Source organism: Choloepus didactylus, chromosome 20, assembly GCF_015220235.1.
Source record: "Choloepus didactylus isolate mChoDid1 chromosome 20, mChoDid1.pri, whole genome shotgun sequence".
Lineage (NCBI taxonomy): Eukaryota > Metazoa > Chordata > Mammalia > Pilosa > Megalonychidae > Choloepus > Choloepus didactylus.
This window is the reverse complement of record NC_051326.1, coordinates 22,072,217-22,090,416: the sequence shown is the minus strand read 5'-3', so window position 1 is coordinate 22,090,416 and position 18,200 is coordinate 22,072,217. Positions and strand designations below refer to the sequence as shown.

General features: G+C 38.0%; 1 protein-coding gene across 2 annotated transcripts in view; it reads left to right on the top strand.

Moving 5' to 3' along the window:
* Nucleotides 1-18,200, top strand: part of KAT6A (lysine acetyltransferase 6A) — a 155,756-nt gene that overhangs the window by 60,089 nt on the left and 77,467 nt on the right. For both annotated transcript variants that reach the window (XM_037812517.1, XM_037812516.1), the window contains exon 4: nucleotides 14,483-14,591. In XM_037812517.1, coding sequence (XP_037668445.1) covers nucleotides 14,483-14,591 — 109 coding nt within the window. The remainder of the gene's footprint in view (nucleotides 1-14,482; nucleotides 14,592-18,200) is intronic.

Below are 18,200 nucleotides of genomic sequence, written 5' to 3'. Positions count from 1 at the left end.
TCTTTTTTTTTAAATTATTCCTTTTTTGCTTAGTGTGTGTTTGAATATTATAGGGACCCTTATATGAATTATTTACTTCTTTCATACTCTTTTTTTAAAATTCAGTTTTATTGAGATATATTCACATACCATACAGCCATTCAAAGTGTACAATCAGTTGTTCACATTACCGTCATATAGTTGTGCATTCATCACCCCAATCTATTTTTTGAACATTTTCCTTGTACCAGAAAAAGTGAAAATAAGAATAAAAAATAAAAGTAAAGAAGAACACCCAACCCCCCCCACCCTATTTTTCATTTAGTTTTTTGTCCCCATTTTCTACTCATCCATCCATACACTGGATAAAGGGAGTGTGATCCATAAAGCTTTCACAATCACACTGTCACCTCTTGTAAGCAACATTTTAATGTTGTCTGTGCTAACTCATTAATTTCCAGGGGCAGTAAAACTTGAGAAATTTTGTAGTTTTTAAGAAGTCACACATCTTTATTGCCTGATAAGCCTATGAAATTATTCTCTTATAGGTTTCTGAAGTAACAAGTCTGACTTTACAAGTGTGTTTTTTTCCTTGAAAATTCTGATGGTAATTCATTCAGAATTTGTCATGCAATTTGGTCTTGAAAGAACTAGAGATAATGACAAAACAGGTTCTTGAGTATCCTTTTGTCACTGTTTAAGAACAGAGATAACATAAAAAGTGGATTTGAGTTCCTCAGAAGATAATAGAAAATGGAGACAATTGCAAGTATATAATGGCTTTTAAAAATTAAAGACAAGGCTTAGGGGGTCATGAAAATTGAACTTGAAAGATGGTATTGTCTCAGATGATGTATTTGGATATCTAGAAAATGTCATTTTTTAAGATATTTTAAATGTGGCTAAAATATTTTCTTACGTGGTATCAACCTCAAATAATAGAGATCATTGGGCAAAATTCTTACTTTTCCTGTTTTTAAAAATTATTTCCGAAAGCTCGAATCAGAATGCTCCTCAGTTTGTCAGAGCATCTGTTATGTGTTTGCCTCAGTGCTTTCATCTGGGGATAGTTATGAAGATCTAATGTGCTGAATGTATCCTGGGGCAATGGATGACACAAGGTGCAATCTTAAGTGCCTTCCACCACAAATCTTCCTCTACTTTTGAGAAATTAAATAGAAGTGGGTTGCTATGGCAAAAGTTTTCTTTAGTTATTGAGGCTGTGAAATCCGTTTATAAACAGAACGTGTATATATATATATATATATTATTGTAATTAATGAACTGCACATAGCTTTATCAGACTCATACACAACTCATTTTTCTTTCTATATAAGGTACTATTTTTCTTATTATTACTAGTATTATGAGGTAGTTAAATTAGTGCTTTCAATAAATATTTATTGAATACCTACTATATGCTAAGCACTGTTTTCAGTACTAGGAATGCAGTGTTGAACAAACAGATGTAAGTCAGAACCTTCACAGAGTTTACGTTTGGTGGGGGACAGACAATAAAATACACACCTACACATACACATGATATGTTAGTGAAAGGGGCTAAGGGGAAAATATAAAGCAGGGAATGGGGATATGAATTATTGTGGCTGGTGGGTTGCTTTGAAATGACAGATGGAGTGGTCAAAGAAAGTCTTACTGAGAAGGTGATTTGTTTTACATATTATCTTTTTTTTAACTGAGATATATTCACATACCCTACAGTCATCCACAGTACAGTCATTCACAGTACCATTATATAGTTGTGTTGTTCAATTTTTGAACATTTTCCTTATTCCAAAAGAAATAAAAATAAAAGTAAAAAACACCTAAAACACTTCACCTCCCCATCCCACCCTATTTTTCCTTTAGTTTTTGTCCCCATTTTTCTGCTTATCTGTCCATACACTGGATAAAGGGAGTGTGAGTCAACAGGTTTTCACAATCACACAGTCACACTATGTAAGCAACATAGTTATGCAATCGCCTTCAAGAATCAAGGCTACAGGGTTGCAGTTCGACGGTTTCAGGTATTTCCTTCTAGCTATTGAGAAGGTGACTTTTGAATAAAGATTGGAAGAGCATTCCATATAGAAGGAAAGCAAGTGCAAAGGCCCTGACTAGACTGGAACATCCCTGACTTGTTTAAGAAATGCGAGGTTGGAAGCTGGGATACTGTGTAGGAGGGAGAGAGCAATAGAGATGAGGTCGGAGAGGTAATTGTGTCTTTTTTTAGGGGGTGCAGATCACTTAGTGCCTATAGTTTATTTGGCATTTAATACGGGATGGAAGCCATTGGATTGGAGGGTTCTGGGCAGCTGAGTGACATATTCTGATTTACCTTTTCACACGTTCACTTCGGTTGTTGTGTTTAATGGTGTGTAAAGTCATTTGCTACGAACTCTCTTTTTTATTAGCTGTAGAAACAGGTATATTTTATATAGCTCATGGGAACTAGTATAAGGTATAAAGAGTAAGCTTGGACAGGTCTGGGAGCAGTGATTATATGGCATACTGTCTGTCTCTACACAGACTTTGTTGTGTGTGTTCACCGATTTGTCATATCAATGCAGTTTAAACTTAAGTTGTCATTACTGGAAATAACAGTGAATTGTTTCGAATAGTGGATAGCCAGAGTCTAATACAGTGGTCATTTGATATAGTGCCAGAACAATTTAGTTAAACTGTGCAGCTTCAAGTAACAAGAAAGCCAGTTTGTGTGAATCCCCTGTACCCTCTAATACACACTTAATGAATAAATTTGAATGGCCTGAATTAATTTGGTTAGACAAAGTCTAGTAATATGAAGTTAGACAAAGTCTAGTAATATGAAGCTTTAGCTATATGTAAAAGAAATTTCAACGGCAGTAAATGTTTGGAACTTAACAGGGAGAGTATTGCTAGGGATTTCTTCGATACGATTTTTAATATTATTTTCTGTAATGAACTTTACTGTCTATATCTAGATGATAAAGACACATATTTAAAGCCATGTAACTTATATGGTTTTAATTTTTTACAAGTATATGCTGAAGAACCACAATAATTTATTTTTCAGACTTTGTCTTTTCTTCATTCTTGTACGTTTGCTCCCATAAGTGGTAAAATGATCTATTCTGTTCCTCAGAAGTGGTGGCAAATTAACCAAGTGCTTTGTTATGCTTAATATGTTACTTATGATAACTTAGTTTGAATTTTGATACTGTTCCCTCTCTGCTCTATAGCTTCTTATCATAAAGTAAGTTCTCTAGCTCATCAGTGACAGCAGGTGCACTGCATTTTTGGCCTGTGATTCTTGATTTGAACTCAGCCTTGTTCCCTTTTAATCATGCTGCTGAAGTCATATAATGTATGTGATAGTAAGTCAGACCTACCACTAGTATAGGTAATACGTTGAATTATGTCCATATCCTCCAGTAGAGCTACTTTTCCATACTCCCACCCTTGTTTTTAAAAAGGGGTAGGGGTGGAGAAAGGCCCAGGAAGAGGAGTTGATACAATCCTTGATCTTCACTGCCTTGAAGATGATTATTGTTCCCTATTGAACTAGTTCTTCTACTCTGAAAGTTTTCCTACCTAATAATACTTTGATCTCTGCTTTTTCCTGTCATTTACTGATATTCTTTTCTCTAAAGCTTTATCTTTGCAGTTTTATTTACTCTCTTGGGTACAGTCATCATTTTTGCTGTCTTGATTACAGTTATATAATGCTTCTTAAATCATGCTTTCTTAGCTTCTTGACTTCTTAACTCCATTGTCTTCATTTTCACTTTTTTCAGCACTCAACTAGAATGTAAGCTCCATGAGAATATGGGCTTTGGCTGCTGTATTCACCACTGTGTCCTCAGTATCTAGAATAATGTCTGCTAAGCATAAAAGAAGTCCATGCACACTTGCCATTTAGAATTCCCTTTATTACTTAGAACTTTATATTAGTAAGTCACAAACTCTGAAGTTGCTTTGCTGATCACAATCTTCAATCCTTCTACTTTTCCAATTCTTTGACCTCCTACTGAACCTTCATTGCAGCTTCATCAGTATTCCTGTGGTACCATTGCAACTCATTACACTTTCAAAATGTCAGCCCTCATCCTGCTAATGATGCCCAGCCTTAACTTTGTAATCCACCATTTTAGAAATGCTTGCATTTGCACTTAGTGGCCGTCACTCCTTGACTTATCTTGTCAATTTGCAGCTCTCTGTTTTTGTCTGTCCAAGGATTCGAGGTGCTAAGGAAGTTGTGTAACCATTTTGCTCGGATCCACTACAAAATGATTCTTTCCAATATTAGCTTCATGGTTAGGGCTGATTGACAATTTTATTATTCATCATTAATTGATTCCCTATAACCTTCTCCACAGAGACTTCCAGACCTTTTCTGTTCTCTGGAAATGCCCAAACTCATACGTATCTACTTTTCTTTTAACAAGTGACATTGCCTTCTATTTTAGTGAAATGATTAAGGTCATTTTGCAGAGACTCCCTCAACTTTTCTCTCTAGTATTTTAAATTTATTCTCTATGTTAATACTGCTTTTCTGAATCCATCTTGATTTAATAATGTGTGTCCACTTTCCATTTCTATAGGGGGTGTTATCGTTATCTCTAGGGCCTGGCCAAACTCATCTCAATTTCTTCAGTCATTTATCACTTTCTGATGCTCCTATCCCTTCCCTACTTTTAGCAAGTGACTTTATTTCCTATTTTCCAGAAATACTGAGATTTAACAGAAATGAGCACCCTCAGCTTCTTCCAGTTATTACTTTACCACCTACAAACAATATACACCTATATTACCCCATAATACTAAGGCCACTCTCTTTACTCTTGCTTTTGAAATCATCTTTCTAGACTAGTGCTATCCAATAAAACTTTCTGTAATGATGGCAGTGTTCTATATTTGCACTGTCTACTACTGTACCACTAACTACATGTAGCTAGAAATGTATCTTGTGTGACTTAGGAATTAAATTTTTAATTTAATTTAATTTAGTTTCAATTTAAATATTCATATGTGGCTAGTGTGTATCCTATTGAACAGTACATTTCTAGACATACATAATGTATTTCTGTATTTCTTCTTTGTATGTCTTTGACCACTTGCTTCTCTTTCTACATTTAAATTGGTTTAGTCTTTCCCCTGTTAAAAACCTAGAACACATCAAAACCCTTTGCCATTTCTTTTTAGCTATCTCATGTCTGCTCTCTGTCCCTTAATGGTAGTTTGTCTTCCATGACTTCACTTCTTATTCTGTCACTGAAAAGGGTCTCTCTCTTTGAGATGTCTAACTATTTCCCAATTGTAGATTCCAGTAGACACTTTATCGTTCCAACATTTGATTAGTGATTTCTCTGGTTCCTAAAATTCTTATGTTACTACTCTTGGTTGTCTTTTCTCTCAGACTGGTCCTTTTTGGTCTCCTTTTTTTTTTCCCCATGGTGCTCCTAAATTGTTGGTATTTCTCTATCCCCCACCCCCACCCCATCCCCCTTTTCTACCTACTCTACCCCCACCTTCTCCCTGGGTGCTGTCACTTATCACTATATGTTGATGTATTTTAAATCTGTCTATAGCCTATTCTCTCTTCTAATTTATACACCCTAAAATCCAGCTCACCATTGGTATTTCTTTTAGAATATTCCAAAGTCACCACAGTCCTACTCCATATTTGTTTGTTTGTTTAAATCTAATGTTTTAAATGAAATACATATACAGAACAGTTTATAGATTATAGGTATATACCTTAATTATTACATAGTTAATATCTCTGAAACCACCATCCAGGTAAAAAAAAAAATACCAACATTACCAACACCCCAGAAGTCCCCTCTCAATTTACTACCTCTTTCCTCCTCCCCAAAAGTAGCCATTCTCTTGACTCACAACCATATAGAATTGTTTCTGAACTTTATATTTAAATAAAATCATACAGTATGTATTATTTTGTGTCTGTTCTTTGATTCAATATTGTTTGTGAAATTCATGTTGTTGACTGTGCTTCATTATTTTCATTACTCATTAATATTCCACTGTATGGTTATAGTACAGTTTATCTGTTCAGTCACTGCTTGTTATTTGGGTAATTTTTGTTTGAGGGTTATTATGAACATTTTTATGTATATTTTATTGTGCATATGTATATGTACTGAAGTTAGGTATATTTCATTCTTGAAGTTAAATTTTCTTAATGTCTGATGAGGTTGATACACTGTCTAGTGTCGTTTCCTTTCAGCCTGAAGAAATTCTTTTAGCATTGCTTGTGTGGCAGGTCTAATGGTGACAGATACCCTCAGTTTTTTTTTTTTTTTTTAAATCTGGGAGTGTCTTAATTTTTCTCTCATTTTTGAAAGAAAGTCTTGCCAGATATAAAATTCTTGGTTGAAATTTGTTTTCTTTCAGCACTTTAAATATTTCATACCACTGCCTTCTTGCCTGCATGGTTTCTGATGAGAAATCATATTGCACTTAACCTTATTGGGATTCCCTTGTGCATAACTCATTGCTTTTCTCTTGCAGCTTTGAGAAGTCTCTCTTTGTCTTTTGCATTGGACAAATTGATTACTATGTGCCTAGGTATGATTCTCTTTGAATTTATTCTGTTTGGGATTCCTTGGGCTTCCTGAATGTGCATATTCTTGTCTTTTGTTAAATTTGGGAAGTTTTCTGCCAGTATTTCCATGACTGTTTCTTCTGCCCTTTTCTTCTCCTTCTGGGACTCCCATAATGTGTTTATTATTATGAGTGATGGTGTCCCACAGGTCTCTTAGGCTCTGTTCATTCTTTTTTATTCTTTGATATTTCTGCTTCTCAGCCTGAATCGTTTCAGTCATCTTGTCTTCAGGTTCATGGATTCTTTCTTCTTCCACTTCCAATTTGCTGTTGAAACCAGGTAGGGAATTTTTCATTTCAGTTATTGTGTCCTTCAACTCTAGTATTTCTTGGAACAGATTCCCATATTGTTCATCTGTGGCTTTCCTCATATCCTTTAGTTCTTTCTCTATGTTTTCTTTTATCTGCTTGAGCATATTGAAGATCATTATTTTAAAGTCTCTGTTCAGTAAGTCCAAAGTTTGGTCCTCTTTGTTGATGGATTTTGGATTTTTATCTTGTTCCTTTGGATGGGCCATCATTTTCTGTTTCTTTGTCTTGTAATCTTTTGTTGCACACTGTGCATTTTAATATTTTAAAGTGTTAACTCTGGGATTTAGTCTCTGTGCTGTTCCTTAAGTGTGTATCCAGCTGGTGAGATGACAGAGATTTTCTTAAATGATAGATGCTAATCAAAACAGACCAAGACAAAAAGCACCTTTCACGTTCTTTGCAATTTGGTTCTGCTTTGGCTGGTGGTCTTCTTCAGAGCTTAGCCCTCCTATCAGACAGCCTGAGGCAAATGGGAAATACCAGGTCCTCACTGTCTTCTCTGAGCCTGTATGGAGCCAGAGCCTAGGAGCCTGCTTCTTCTTCTGGGCCTGTGCTCACAGGAGGTACCAGGAAATCCCCGTTTATAGTCCACATGAGGTATTTTTTTGTTTGTTTTAATTTTATTTTGAAATAAATTGAAACTTACAAGAACAGTTGCAAAAAGAATACAAACCCCATACACAGAACTCCAGCATACCCCGACCCCCCTCCCCTGATACCCCAATCCACCAACTTTAACATCCTGTCACACCACCATTTCTTTCTTTCCCTCCCTCCCTCCCTTCCTGTCTGTCATCCATCATCTATTGCTCTGTCTTCTGAACATATAGTATAGAGCAGGCTGGACACATCCTTGAACAAACAGTGTAATTCACATATACATTTCCCATGAAGAAGAACATTCTTTTATGTGATCCCATTAAGCGCAGCTAAGAAGCTCAAGAATTTCAACATTGATACAAAGCTTACATTCTATATTTCCTTTTTTTCTTTTCTTGTGTCCCTTTGAGCCTCCTCTCCTCCATCCTCAGAGCCCATCCAGGATCATCCTTGTCATTTAATTGTCATTGTCTATTTAGACTTTTTTTTTTTTTTTCACTTGTGGAAACATATATACAGCCTAAATTTTCCCATTCCACCCCCTCCCTAGCATTCTGTTAGTGGGATTAATCACATTTAGAATGTTGCAATGCTATCACCTTCCCACCATCCATTACCAGAAATTTGCCTTCACCCCAAACAGAAACCCAACACTCATTTCTTAACTCCTCATTGCCCCTTCCCCCACTTCTCATAACTCATACTCCACTTTTCATCTCTATGATCATATTCTCTGATACTTTCTTTGTGTTTACTATGGAGCTTAAATTTAACCTCTTAAATCTATAACAATCTTGTTTTTCTTTGATACCAACTTAACTTCAATAGGATGCAAAAACTATGTTCCTATACTCCTCCATCCCCCCACCTTTATGTAGTTGTTGTCAAAAATTACATATTTTACATTGAGTCCAAAACCACTGATTTATGATTACAGTTTATGTATTTTAGATCCTGTAGGAAGTAAATAGTGGAGTTACAAATCAAAAATACAGTAGTATTGGTATTTATATTTACCGTGTGATCTTTACTGGAAATCTTTATTTCTTCATGTGGTTTCAGTCAGTTGTTCAGTGTCCCTTCCTTTCAGCTTGCTCATTTCCCTTTAGCATTTCTTATAGGACTGACTTACTGATGATGAAGTCCCTCAGCTTTTGATTATCTGGGAATGTTTTCATCTCCCCCTCATTTTTACCCTCCAGTTGTTTGTGAATTCTCCAAGTCTCTGATGGTTATTGACTTCTATTTGTATTCCCTTGTGGTCAGAGAATGTCCTTGGAACAAATTCAATTTTTTTTTTTTTTTTTAATTTATTGAGGTTTGTTTTGTGTCCCAGCATGCGGTCCATTCTGGAGAAAGATCCATGATCACTAGAGAAGAATGTGTGTCCCAGTGACATGGGATGTAATGTTCTATATATGTCTGTTAAATTTCTCTCTCTCTCTCTCTCTCTCTCTCTCTCTCTCTCTCTCTCCTTTCTTTGTTTCTCTGTTGGTAGGGCTCCCTTTAGTATCTGAAGTAGGGCAGGTCTTTTATTAGCAAAATCTCTCAGCATTTGTTTGTCTGTGAAAAATTTAAGGTCTCCCTCAAATTTGAAGGAGAGCTTTGCTGGATAAAGTATTCTTGGTTGGAAATTTTTCTGTCTCAGAATTTTAAATAAATGTGTCGTGCCACTGCCTTTTGCCTCCGTGGTGACCGCTGAGTAGTCACTACTTAGTCTTACGTTGTTTCCTTTGTATGTGGTAAATTGCTTTTGTCTTGCTGCTTTCAGAACTTGCTTCTTCTCTTCAGTATTTGACAGGCTGATCAGAATATGTCTTGGAGTGGGTTTATTTGGATTTATTCTATTTGGAGTTTGCTGGGCATTTATGCTTTGTGTATTTATATTGCGTAGAAGGTTTGGGAAGTTTTCCCCAACAATTTCTTTGCATACTCTTTCTAGACCTTTAGCCTTCTCTTCCCCTTCTGGAACACCAGTGGGTCTTAAATTTGGACGTTTTATTTTGTCTGTCATATCCCAAAGATCCATTTCGATTTTTTTTATTTTTTTCCCCCATTCTTTCTTTTGTTCTTTCATTTTCCTTTCTGTGGTCCTCAAGGATGCTTAGTTGTTGTTCAACTTCCTCTAATCTTGTATTATGAGTATCCAATGTCTTTTTAATTTGTCCAACAGTTTCTTTTATTTCCATAAGTTCTTCTGTTTTTTTATTCACTCTTGCAATGTCTTCTTTATGGTCTTCTAAGGTCTTCTTTATGTCCTTTATATCCTGTGCCATGCTCTTGTTGTTTGTCTTCAGTTCTTTGATTAATTGCGCCAAGTACTGTGTCTCTTCTGTTCTTTTGATTTGAGTGTTTGGGTTTGGGTTCTCCATATCGTCTGGTTTTATCATATGCTTTAAGATTTTCTGTTGTTTTTGGCCTCTTGGCATTTGCTTTACTTGATAGGGTTCTTTCAGGGTCTGTGAAATACCAATCTCTAATTTGTCAGATCTGCAGCTTGGCGTACACTTTCTGTAACTAACCAGCAGATGGCGTCGTCGAGTCACCTATTTCCCTCAAGTCAGTTCTCCCCAACTTTGGCTTTGTGGTGTGTGGGGATTTGATTCTTGTGGGGTTCAGTTGGTGCACTAAGTTTTGGTGTGTTGTTGGTGCTGTCCGCCCTGAATGTGGGGCGTGTGTCTGAGTGGTTAGGGAGGCAGGGCAGCTTTAATAATCAAACCTCCCAGGTGTTCCCGGAGATGTAAGGCTGTTGCAAGAGTCTAAAGCCTTCATTTCAGTCTTGCCACAGATTGTCTCTGCCGCTGACCCGCAAGTCCTTGGTATTGGCGTAGGGTCCCTGGGATTTCCGAGCAGGTCCCCCTTCTCAGCTGTGCTCTTCCAGGACCTCTGCTGCGGGAAGGCTGTGCCACGTCACAAGTGCGCGCCGGCCCTCCAGGGAAGCCCTGGGCCGCTGGGCCATGCAGGGGCATTCCCAGCCTGCTTTAAAGATGGTTGAATGGGGCATGTTAATTTCCCCCTTTTCACACAGCTCCGCTTTCCCAGCTCTGGGACAATTAGCTGTGGGTGTACTAAAGGCCACTGTCCATAGCCAATATTGTGGCGTGTGCGCGGTACTGCGGGAAGCTCTCTCCATCACACTGGGTTTCTTGGCGCGGCTCTGGGCTTTGGGTCTGGCCCCGGGTAGGAGAGTCCCCATCCCACCGGGGAGATGGTTGCGAGGGACGTGGTTTCTTTCTCCTTTTGGCTCCCCTCTGCCCTCCTGGCCTGGAGACAACCAGCAGCGGGTGTGGGAGGGGCTGTCCTCCACGCCAGACACCGAGGTGTTGGTACAGCCTGTTTCTGCCGTGCTTCACTGGGTGGTTCTCCCTGTTGTATCCACAGCCACTCCGGGTTTTTTTTTTTTTTTTTGAAAAAGAACTAGTCCGTCTCCAAACGCCAACCCACGGTTTCCCCACACCACAGTATGGCCGCCGGACTCTCAGCCGGCTCCCTCACTCGTTTCAGGATGCAGACTCCCGGTTTCACCAAATGCACAGTCCCTGTGGATTTAGCAGACCTTGTCCAGTTGGTGCATCGCTGGAACTGATGTTCTGGGTCACTTTCTGGTTTTTATCTAGTATTTTTCACAGAGGTGTTTTTTTGCCCTGTCTCTCCTAGCCATCTTAGGTTCCTCTGTCCACATGAGTTTGAGTGAATGCCTCCTCTACTCTCTTTGGAACAGAATTCCTACCCCTCCCGGGTGCTATTTTGAGTGACTTAATGCAGGTAGTCCTTTGCCCCAGGCACTTTCAGCATAATTGTTTCCCACACTGTCCCAGCTGTCTGCAAGTGGTTTCTCTGCCTTCAGAGGAAACTCTGGAAGAGTGAGCAGTCCCTGGCTCAGTGTTAGACTTCACCTGATAGATTAGCACTGGCATACATGCACCCCTGTAGGCACACAGGGCCACTCTGTTCTCTCTGGAACAGTGCCGGGGACCCACAGTGGGAGCACAAGCTGGCTTTACCCTGTGTTGTGAAGGGAATGGTGGAGGGATCAGCAAGGGCACCAGTAGCTTCTTTTATGGGTTTTGAAGTCATGTTTTCTAAATTTAGCACTTCCTCCTTTAACTGCTTTGAGGAGGGTTACTGTCTTTAAGATTCTTCTGCTGCCTTTGTCCCAGGGGGATTGGAACAATGGCTACCCTCAGAGCTGGCCCATGATTGGAAGTAGCTGATCAAAGGTAGAGATCTTCTAAATTTGGGGGACTAGTTCTTTATGTCCCAACCTGACACCAGCAAGCTGAGCCAGGAGCCAGAGCTCCAGTCCCCACTCCTGCCAGCTAGGAGGTTGGAGAAAGGAGGATGGTAACTGCTGCAAGGAGGGTAAAGCTTACCTGTCTTTTTGACAAATCACCAGCCTCTTCCTCCTGCTCCTCCCTGAATGCTGCACAGTGTTCCCCTAGACTCTGGAGTTTCAAAGAGGTTGATTCAGATAGTTCCTGCCAGTTCAATTGTTGTTTTGGTGGAAGAACTGATTCCCAGAGCTTCCTATCCCACCATCATCCCACAATCCTCTCCCATCTAATGAGGTTGAACATTTTTTCATGTTTGTTGGCCATTCATTTATTATTCATGTATTTATAGTGTGAAGTGCCTATTGAAGACTTTTGCTTACTTTTCTGTTATGTTGACTATCTATTCCTTACTGACGAGTAGGAATTCTTTATATATTCAGGATTTGAGCCTTTCATTGGTTAAATATATTGTTAATGCTTTCCATTCTGTGGTTTGCCTTTTCACCTTCTTAACAGTGTCTTCTTAGTCTTCCGTCTTCCTTACTGTGCCCCCCATCCCAAATCAGTTAGCCTTCAGGTTCTGCCAGTTCTGTCTTTTAAATATCTCTTAGCCACCTTCTTTTCTCCTTTCCTTTGCCTACTGCTTTAATACAGGTCCTCATTATTCATGTCTTGGATTATAGATCATATCCCTTTGAATTCATTTTCAACAGCTTATGGAGTGACTTTTCTAAAATGTTGAATCTTGATCATGATACTCCTCTGCTTAAAATCTTCCAGTGGTACTTTAGAGTATAGAATATACTCTAATGTATAAAGGCTAAACCTTAAAACCTGGCATCTGCCTACTTTCTTGGACTTCTTTAGGGTTTACTTCAAATTTGTACTTCATCTCTCAGTTAATCTCTCTGCTGAGCCATTACTACTAGTATGTTTGTGTTGGACATTTCCATTTATCCACCGAATTCTCTTAGTATTTCCTTTTCGGATTTTTCCTCTGCCTGTCTCTTAAATATTTGTGTTCTGACCTTGGTGCTCATCTTTCCACCTGTTCTTGTTCTTCATCATCAACTCTGATGGCTTAAATGCCATTTGGCATACATGTAACTTCTACGTTTTCATCTCCAGACCAGCTTCTCTCTTGAACTCCAAATAGTTATTGCTGTATGCATGTTCCATAGGCAGTTCAAGCTCAGTAAGTCCAAAACTAAGCTCAATTCCCCCTCCTTCCCAAATTCAATTCTATATTTTCGACTTCTTCGAACACTTCTAGTTAGTGTTAACTCATTGAAAAGTTAACTCAAATGGTGCTTCTTCTGTGAAACCTTTTGTCTTACATCCCTTTCTCCCGAATTGATCACTTTCTCCTTTATTTCCCATTGTAATAGTTCTATGATAGCATCTATAAACATTTTTATTGTATGTTGTCAGTTTTCCCCAGTAAACTGTAAGTATCTTGAGGGCTTTTTATCTTTGTTCTGGACAATGCTTAGCATACATTCTTGAGAGTTCACTGAGAGCACCTCCAGTTAAACACATCTGAAATGGAATTCATCTCTTTGCTTTCCTCCTAATCTTATTTAAAATGACTTCTTTATCTTTCTTAGTTGATTGCAGCACCATCTTTTCAGTTAACTTAGTCATGTTGATGCATTTCTTTTTCTAATATCCCCAAAGTAGGTGGTTTCCAAGTCTACAGCTATTTCTTCCTTTCCATTTCCTTAGCTTTGCTTGAGGTTCTCGTCTTACCTTTGCTAGGCTGTTGCAATCACTTTAAATATTCTACCTATCTTTAGGCTTTCCTCATTTATCTTTGATGTTACTGCTGGAATTATATTCTTCAAATACAGATGGTCATTTCCTTGTTTGGTGACATCTTTTGCTTTTTGCCTGCAGGATGAAGTTCAAATTCTTTACCAGACATTTAGTGAGTCTCCATGAACTGATATATCTTCTTTCCCATTCTCCTCTACCACATCCCCAAAACAGAAACCATGTCCTTTAAGCACTGATCTTAGCAGACTGCACCTATGTTCATTCAATCTCTGTATTCCTCTTGGGGGAGAGGCAGTGCTACAGAGGAACATAGAAATCTAGGTTTAAATCCCATTTCTGACATTTATTATCTGTTATCCTTGGACCAACTTCTTAAGATCCCATAACATAATAATGACACTTAATACATGTTTTCTTCCCCTTTCAACCCTTCCTTTCTCCCAAATCACAATTGGAATTTCTTTCTCCCACTTCTATGGCACACTTACTGTGTCTCTCTTATAATACTTAATGCCCTCTGCCTTACGTTATATCGATTTGTATACTTCTTTTAGCTTTTCCACTAGATTGCATGCTTCTTAAGGGCTGATACTGTGTCTTCTTTTACTTAATTCAGTTGAATTTGCGCAGATAGGGTGAGAAATTTGCTTTATTTAATCGTTTCTCTGTTACTGAGTTTCTAAATGATCAATGTGATTGTGATATGATTATTTGGAGTCAAGTTGTCACCACAAGGACCAGTTGTAAAGGCTTTGTAAAAACTCACTTATTTTGGATTATAGGAGAGTGTATATAGAACAATTATACAGTTTTCCTAAAGTTACATGTAACTCTGTTAGAAATTTAAAACTGCAATTTTAACAACTTTGTATTACTAATAGAATAAGTATTAAATTAAAAAGTATTAAATTATTAAATTATATTTTTCTTAACAGCCGGTTGCTGAACCGATCCCCATCTGTAGTTTCTGTCTTGGTACAAAAGAACAGAACCGAGAAAAGAAGCCAGAGGAACTCATCTCTTGTGCTGACTGTGGCAACAGTGGTATGTGATTCCCACTTTATTCCTTCTAAACTTGTTAATGAAGGCAAGAGGAAAATATGTTTAACTGAGTTTGTATTCTTAATCATTAGGAAATTAATATTTTAATATTATTCTGGTTTTAGGTAATTAAAATGAGCTTCTAGACAAAAGGAGGGAGGTTTGAATGTGTAGCTAACATGTTTAGTTAAATCAGTTTTTACTTTTTTGTTTTTGTTTTTTTAACTTTCTATAGAGTTATTTTTTCCTGTTGATCTTTATATTTCACTATCAAACATCTGCTGAAATCACAGCAATCAGTTTGAAATTTTGCTGGTTTCTTTAATAATCACTACTTATCTTTCTTGATTTATGCTTCAGACGATGAATAGAAGGAAGATGATAACAGATTTGTTTTTCTTGATGAAAACTTACATATGTCACACTGGGAAATAGAGTGTTGACATTGCAATTTGGTGAGCAGTGTGAAAATTCTGGGCTTTCTGAAAGGTTTTGCAAAGAGTCTCCTAATTTGTCAATTCTGGAGATATTCTTGCTTTACATTTTAAGAACTCACAAGGTCTTGTAGGATGGCTTAGGAACTCAGCATTATCTTTGATCATTAGCTTCATTGTCAGTGTTTCATATTGGCATCAATGAGGATTTAGTGCAGAAAACAGAAACCACATTGGTTATTTTAAGTGGAAAGGAATTTAATACTAGAATTAGGTATTTGTGAAATTATTGGAGGGACTGATTCCTCGAATACTGTAGAACTGACTGTCACCTCCATCCAGGAGAGGTGGAAGCTGGAGTCCACCATAGAAATATTGAGTTCAAGGGTACACTGTTGTAGCTGGAAACTGAAATGCTGAATCTGGCCATCATCACAACTGCCTCTGGAAAGCCATGTGGGTAAAGAATAGATAGTGGCTTTTCTATGACTTTGCTTATTGTTAGAAAACACTCAGTACTAGGAAGATGATGGTCTTTGCTTCATTTCTGTCTTTCAGATATCACATGAATACATGCTATTGGTAGAACTTAATTCATATTTAGAGCTCAGCTGCAAAGGAGTGTAGGAAGTATAGTTTTTAGCTTTTCAGATTTTATGTATAGAAGGCATTGGAAATAGGTGAGACTAGAACTTGAGTGCTCATTGACCCTATCCAGCATAATAACAGAAACCAGAATGAGCTCTGGATGGATTTCATTTAAATATAAACCATAAGATCATGAAAGAGTAGATAAATATCTCGTGGCATGTCATACATTGCGGTTATTTCCAAACTCTTTTAGCAATGGAACCTTTTCCCCAAATGAAATCTTATGGGGATCCAAATATATAAAACAAGTAAGCAAAATGGCTCCCTCCATTAGAAAAATGAAATAACTGAAAAGAGACTGGAATTAGCTAGGAGGCAGACAGAATAGACATTTAGAACAACTACAGGAGTGTCAGAGGAAGCAAGAGCCTGCAGGGAGTTCAGCTTTTGTAAATGAAAGTATGTACCAGGGACCAGTCCCATTTCTTAGCCCATGGTTGCAGCCTAAGCAACCCAGCCTGGATTCCAAGTGTCTGGCTGTGGCCAGGTCTGGCAAAGGAAACCTCCTCCTCTAAAACTTGGGGTTGAGGGTTGAGATCAGTCTGGGAGATGCATGAGGGACCAGCACAGAAGCTGACATCAGTTTTGGCTCTCTGGGCCCTAGTGCTTCCAGCCTTTCACCAGCATCCACCTGGATGTAAAGAGCTGGTGTTTTTCTTTTGTTTTTTATCTCCTGTTTGTGGCTGTTTCTTGATTTGACAGACCCATGAGGAGACAGCAGAGACTTTGGCCTTGGTTTTTGCCCTCTCTATAGCAATGGCTTCTGGCCTCAACACCAGCATCTTCGTGGACTTAAAGATCTGGTACACTTTTTCATTGGTTGGGTTTCTTCTTCTTCTTCTTCTTCTCTCTCTTTTTTTTTTTTCTTGTGTTGTTTAGTCTGGTGGATCCCTGAGGGCCCAGTGCCCTTGGTTTCTTGATTTCTCTCAGAAGCAGTATCCTCAGGCCTTATACCATCATCTACAGGTTCACAAAGAACCAGTGCACTTTTCCTTTTTCTTTTTTTTCCCAGGTTGGTTGTGTTTTTCTTTTTCCGTTTTGTATTTTTGGGTCTCGTGGATTCCTGTGGGACAAGCAGGGATGGTGGCCTAGGTTTTGACCTTGAAAGCAGCAGCTCTAGCTTGCCACTGTCACAAAACAAAAGACTTGGAGAGACAATGCACATCAGATTTTTTTTTCCTTTTTTATCCCGTTTCTTTTTTTTTTTTTTTTTTTTTTGGAGGGGTTGATGGAGTGGGGTTGTCTTAGTATTTTTTCCTCTCTCTCTGTCTCCTTCATTATGTTTTTCTTTTTGGTCTTATTCTGGCAGACTGAAAAGTGTGATAACAAGATTTCCAGAGTGACCATAACATAATACTCAGAATGTTCAGTTCTCAATAAAAAATTGTCAAACATACAAGGAGACATGAAAGTCTGTCCCAGTCACAGCTAAAAAAGAATTCGACAGAAAATATGTGGAGGAAGTGTAGTCTTGGGAATTACCAATCAAAGATCTTAGAACAGTGCTCATAAAAGGATCAATGAACTAAAGGAAACATGAACAATGAGCTAAAGGAAATCAGGAAAACAATATGTGATCAAAATGGGAATTTTAGTCATGAGGATAATTATAAAGAAGTACCAAATGGAAATTCTGGAACTCAGAAGTACTATAACAGAAATGAAAAATCAAATAGAGTGTTTCAAGAGCAGACTGGAGGAGGCAGAAGAAAGGACCCATGAACTCGAAGACAAAATAATTGAAATTGTCCAGGTTGAGGAGCAGGAAGAAAAAAAGAATGAAAAAAAAGATAATTGAGTCTGAGGAATCTGTGGGACACCATCAGGCATACCAATATGTGGATTATAGGTGACCCAGAAAGAGCAAAGAGAGATAAAGGTCCAGAAAAAACATTTGAAGGAATAATGGCAGGAAAGTTCCAAAATCTGATGAAAGATATTGATATACAAATCAAAGATGCTCAACATCCCCCCATCCCACCATATTTTTCATTTAGTTTTTGTCCCCTTTTTTCTACTCGTCCATCCATCCGCTGGATAAAGGGAGTATGATCCACAAGATTTTCACAATCACGCTGTCACCCCATGTAAGCTACATAGTTATACAGTTGTTGCAGTTTGATAGTTCCGGGTATGTACTTCTAGCTATTCCAATACACTAAAACCTAAAAAGGGATACAAAGATAGAATCTTAAAACCAGCAAGAGAGAAGTGACATATCACATATGTTAATCAGATTAATGTCTCATTTCACAATAGACATCATGGAATCCAGAAGGCAGTGGGAAGACATAACAAATTACTGGAAGAAAAAAATGTTACCTGAGAAAAATAAATCCAGCAAGGAGGGAGAAATTAAGGCATTTCTGGACAAACAAAAATTGAAGGAGTTCATTATCACTAGACTTGCCACCCAGGAAATGCTAAAGGGTGCCTCCAAGGGATCCCTGATATAAGTAATAGTATGGGTAAATATATATGCCTGTATTACTTCATTTTTCATTTGTAATGCTGTCTTTTACTTCTT